Source organism: Colossoma macropomum, unplaced genomic scaffold, assembly GCF_904425465.1.
Source record: "Colossoma macropomum unplaced genomic scaffold, Colossoma_macropomum, whole genome shotgun sequence".
Taxonomy (NCBI): domain Eukaryota; kingdom Metazoa; phylum Chordata; class Actinopteri; order Characiformes; family Serrasalmidae; genus Colossoma; species Colossoma macropomum.
In genome coordinates, this window is record NW_023494796.1 from 10,240,512 (window position 1) to 10,245,586 (window position 5,075).

Here is a 5,075-nt window from a genome sequence, read left to right on the forward strand (position 1 = left end):
CTTTCAGCCTTGTGAAAGTGGAAGCAGGAATTTCAAGAGGAAGAAGCATGCGGGAGACAAGGAAGTTAACCCTATATTAAGACTTTTTTCTAGTGAAAAAAGAGAAATGACACCATAATAATGTGATGAGTCAAAGAGAATTAAAATTGTCAGTGTTTTCTGTGCAAAGGCTCCACAGTACACGTCCCTCTGTGGTTTCCTGCTCAACTTCCTGTCCACAGTTCATGTATAAAACAACACACTCACATTTGGAGCTGACCTGGACCACTGCAGCGAGCAGAATGGAGATGAATGAGCATATGTATGTAGGTTCAGGAAACACTGCAGATAGAAAATCTGAGACAGATGATGACAAGAGCGTCACAGGTGAAATCCAGGTGAAAGGAGGACGTACCTGGACCCGAAGAACAAGAACAAGAAACAGATGGGAATCTCAGAGCTCAGGTGCCCATCATGCCCTCTCTCTCTTTCAGTTTCTCTCTCCTGCAAGTGTAGTTATTCTCTGAAGGTTTAGTATGTGAACACTCTGTGGATGAGTGTGATGCTGTCTTGTTCCAGGATATGACACAACTGGGAGCAGAAGCTGCAGGTGGGCTGCAGTGTGTCTGGGGCTGCTGTGTGTTCTCCTTCTGGCTGCCACCACAGTGCTGTGGATCAAGTTGAACAAGCTGACTGCAGAGTGGGATAAGTTACAGACCAGTTACACCAACCTGACTAGAGAGTGGGATAAGTTACAGACCAGTTACACCAACCTGACTATAGAGAGAGACCAGTTACCAACCAGCTACACCAACCTGACTAGAGAGAGAGACCAGTTACCGACCAGTTACACCAACCTGACTATAGAGAGAGACCAGTTACCGACCAGTTACACCAACCCGACTATAGAGAGAGACCAGTTACTGACCAGTTACACCAACTTGACTATAGAGAGAGACCAGTTACTGACCAGTTACACCAACCTAACTATAGACAGAGACCAGTTACTGACCAGTAACACCGACCTGACTACAGAGAGAGACCAGTTACTGACCAGTTACACCAACGTGACTATAGAAAGAGACCAGTTACTGACCAGTTACAACAACCTGACTATAGAAAGAAACCAATTACTGACCAGTTACACCAACCTGACTATAGAGAGAGACCAGTTACAGACCAGTTACACCAACCTGACTATAGAAAGAGACCAGTTACTGACCAGTTACACCAACCTGACTATAGAAAGAAACCAATTACTGACCAGTTACACCAACCTGACTATAGAGAGAGACCAGTTACAGACCAGTTACACCAACCTGATTATAGAGAGAGACCAGTTACTGAACAGTTTCACCAACCTGACTATAGAGAGAGACCAGTTACTGAGCAGTTTCACCAATCTGTCTACAGAAAGAGACCAGTTACAGAAAAGTTTAACAAACCTGACTATAGAGAGAGACCAGTTACAGACCAGTTTTACCAATCTGACTATAGAGAGAGACCAGTTACAGAAAAGTTTCACCAACCTGACTATAGAGAGAGACCAGTTACAGACCAGTTACACCAACCTGACTATAGAGAGAGACCGGTTACAGACCAGTTACACCAACCTGACTATAGAGAGAGACCCATTCCTGACCAGTTGCACCAACCTGACTATAGAGAGAGACCAGTTACAGACCATTTACACCAACCTGGCTATAGAGAAAGACCACTTAGAGACCAACTACAAAAGCCTGACTGTAGAGAAGGATGGTCTTCAGCGGAAACTTTCCTATTTGGGTAAGTAGACACATTTAAATCTGACATGAGCATGAAGGGAGACAAACTGTGCAGGTTTTTCTATGGGAATGGGATAAGTAGACTAAAAAAATCATCTCTACATGATTTCTGTTTCCAACACTGAAACTTTGAGTTTCAACCAATACTGATTCAATATTTCTTTCTACTAGTACAAACTGTTTACTCTACTAACACACTGCAACCCGTCAGAAAGAAACATATATACAGATATCACATCAGAGTGAGTGTTTGTGTCCTTTTAGGAAAGATTTATTACAGGATTGAATTTCCCTCTGCTTTATGACTCAGCATTTTCTTCTAATAACAACACAACACCAATATCATCAACACCAATATGCCATCTCTAGCTACAACAGCTAGGGAAATTGTAGGTGGTGATGTAAATAACACAATTGCATACAAAAAGGCACTGACTGTCAATGATTTTGGACATCTAAGTTTGGGTTGTCAAAGAAATCAGGAAAAAGATGCACAGGAGAGCTTACAATAATTAGACCTCTTATTTTGTAGGTCATCATTAGAATCTGGACGAACCCTGAGATAAAGGCATATGTGCCCACTGGCGAACCAAGACTATAGAACTAGGCCTTCAGTTTGGGCGACAAATGTCAAAACTTGGTTAAAACAAGGAAAATAAAACCTCTACAATACTGCTAAAATCAGCTAGCGCCCCTATGAGATTCTATTATGTTAGTGCTAAGATAATGGTGATTCACATGAAGATTTTTGGGCCTTTCCTTTATTAAATACACTACATTGCCAAAAGTATTCGCTCGTCTGCTGTCACACACATATGAACTTGAGTGACATGCCATTCTTAATCCAAAGGGTTTAATATGATGTTGGCCCACCCTTTGCAGCTATAACAGTCACCTCTTTTGGGAAGGCTTTCCACAAGGGTTAGGAATGTGTTTATGGAAATTTTTGACCATTCTTCCAGAAACCCATTTGTGAGGTTAGACACTGATGTTGGACGAGAAGGCCTGGCTCGCAGTCTCCGCTCTAATTCATCTCAAAGGTGTTCTATCTGGTTGAGGTCAGGACTCTGTGCAGGCCAGTCAACTTCTTCCACACCAAACTCGCTCATCCATGTCTTTATGGACCTTTCTTTGTGCACTGGTGCGCAGTCATGTTGGAACAGGAAGGGAGCATCCCCAAACAGTTGGGAGAATGAAATTGTCCAAAATCTCTTGGTCTGCTGAAGCATTAAGAGTTCCTTTCACTGGAACTAAGGAACTCGTGAAAAACAACCCTACACCATAATCCCCCCTCCACCAAACTTTACACTTGGCACAATGCAGTCAGACAAGTACCGTTCTGGCAACCGCCAAACCCAGACTCGTCCAATGGATTGCCAGACGGAGAAACATGATTCGTCACTCCAGAGAACAAGTCTCCACTGCTCTAGAGTCCAGTGGCGGCGCTTTACACCACTGCATTCAACGCTTTGCATTGCACCTGGTGATGTAAGGCTTGGATACAGCTGCTCAGCCATGGAAACCCATTCCATGAAGCTCTCTATGCTGTTCTTGAGCTAATCTGAAGGACACATGAAGTTTGGAGGTCTGTAGTGATTGACTCTGCAGAAAGTTGGCAACCTCTGCGCACTATGTGCCTCAGCATCCGCTGACCCCGCCTTGTCACTTCGTGGCTGAGTTGCTGTCGTTCCCAATCGCTTCCACTTTGTTATAATACCACTGAGAGTTGACTGTGGAATATTTAGTAGTGAGGAAATTTCACAACTGGATTTGTTGCACAGGTGGCATCCTATCACGGTACCACGCTGGAATTCACTGAGCTTCTGAGAGCGACTCATTCTTTCACTAATGTTTGTAGAAGCAGTCTGCATGCCTAGGTGCTTGGTTTTATACACCTGTGGTCATGGAAGTGAATGGAACACCTGAATTCAATGATTTAGATGGATGAGCGAATACTTTTGGAAATATAGTGTATGGACATTTGAAGCCTGTAAAAGACATTCTATATTTTATTTAAAACACAACAGGGAACAGACAATATTAACATAATAACATTAACATTGTATGTTGCAGTTTTAAAGTTTTCCCATTTAGTCTGACTAATGTTACCTTTGGAAACTATGTATAAATAAAGCCAGCCTGCGAGGATGGATCTACTTCAGCTCCAGTGTTTACTACATCTCTACTGAGAAGAAGAGCTGGAGTGAGAGCAGACAGGACTGCAGACAGAGAGGAGCAGACCTGCTGATCATAAACAGCCGAGATGAGCAGGTGAGGGAGTTTTTACTCTGTTTGACTGCTTCTAAATGGACACTGGAGGTTTAGAATGATTAGGTATAGTCTAAACTCTAATGTGCTTCACATGTGTAACCTGTTATCACACTTCAACAGGACTTCACTGAAATGTTAAGAAGAGGTCAGAGAGCTTGGATTGGTCTGTCTGACCAAGACACAGAGAGGGTCTGGAAATGGGTGGACGGCTCAGCACTGACCACTAGGTAGGAGATCACTGCATTTTTTTGGAACTGGGGTTGTAAATTCCTGCTGGTTTGTGCACTGCAGCTGGAAGCAAATTCCTTAATACGGCCGTTTAGTAAAAGCTCTCAGCACCTGAAGGATGATCCAGTTGGTTGAATGAGTTTGATGGTAAGTACTGGGTGGGAAAGCATCTGATCTGCAGTCATATAGATGTCTCTCTGTGCTCTGTAGCCACTAGCCAGTAAAGTACAGAGTGTCATTGCATTTACTTGAATTTACTTGATGTCAGTAAAACCATGGGAACCAGCTCAGGTTCAGAAACACCCACAGGCGTTGAGTGACCAATTATTTAGACGAAAAGAGGTGAAATATCGGTGGTGGTGTGAACGCAGGGTGACTCCTCACTGCTCTGATAAACACAGTGGATTCTCTGATTCTCTCTTTCAGGTTCTGGGGACGTAATGAACCCAACAGTAAGGGAGCAGATGAGGACTGTGTTGTTACTGGCCATACGTCTGATCCTTTACAGAACTGGGCTGATTATCCCTGTAATCGCCGGTTTGCTTGGATTTGTGAGAAGAGAATATTTAGCTGAATTGTTCATGTTTACATCATTAAAATCAATTTAGTGAATAATTATCAGTCTTTCATTGCTTTAATGTACTGATGTGTAGAGATAAAATGTAAGATGACCAACAATATGACTGGTATTGACTTCTGCACATACATAACATGCTGGGATATATTTCTTGCTTCTATAATCATTTTCTGCAATAATAGTTTCATCTAATTATTCTCTCCAGAAAAGTATTTTTGTAACATCTACACTGTAAA

General features: G+C 42.6%; 1 protein-coding gene across 1 annotated transcript; it reads left to right on the forward strand.

Annotated features, from left to right (window-relative positions):
- Positions 1-773: 773 nt before the first annotated feature.
- On the forward strand, positions 774-4,703 carry LOC118816515 (C-type lectin domain family 4 member M-like; the record flags this gene model as incomplete). Its single annotated transcript, XM_036582932.1, has 3 exons — positions 774-1,455; positions 3,898-4,034; positions 4,689-4,703. Coding segments are annotated over 3 exons (834 nt in total), but the record flags the coding sequence as incomplete, so codon positions are not given.
- Positions 4,704-5,075: the final 372 nt, after the last annotated feature.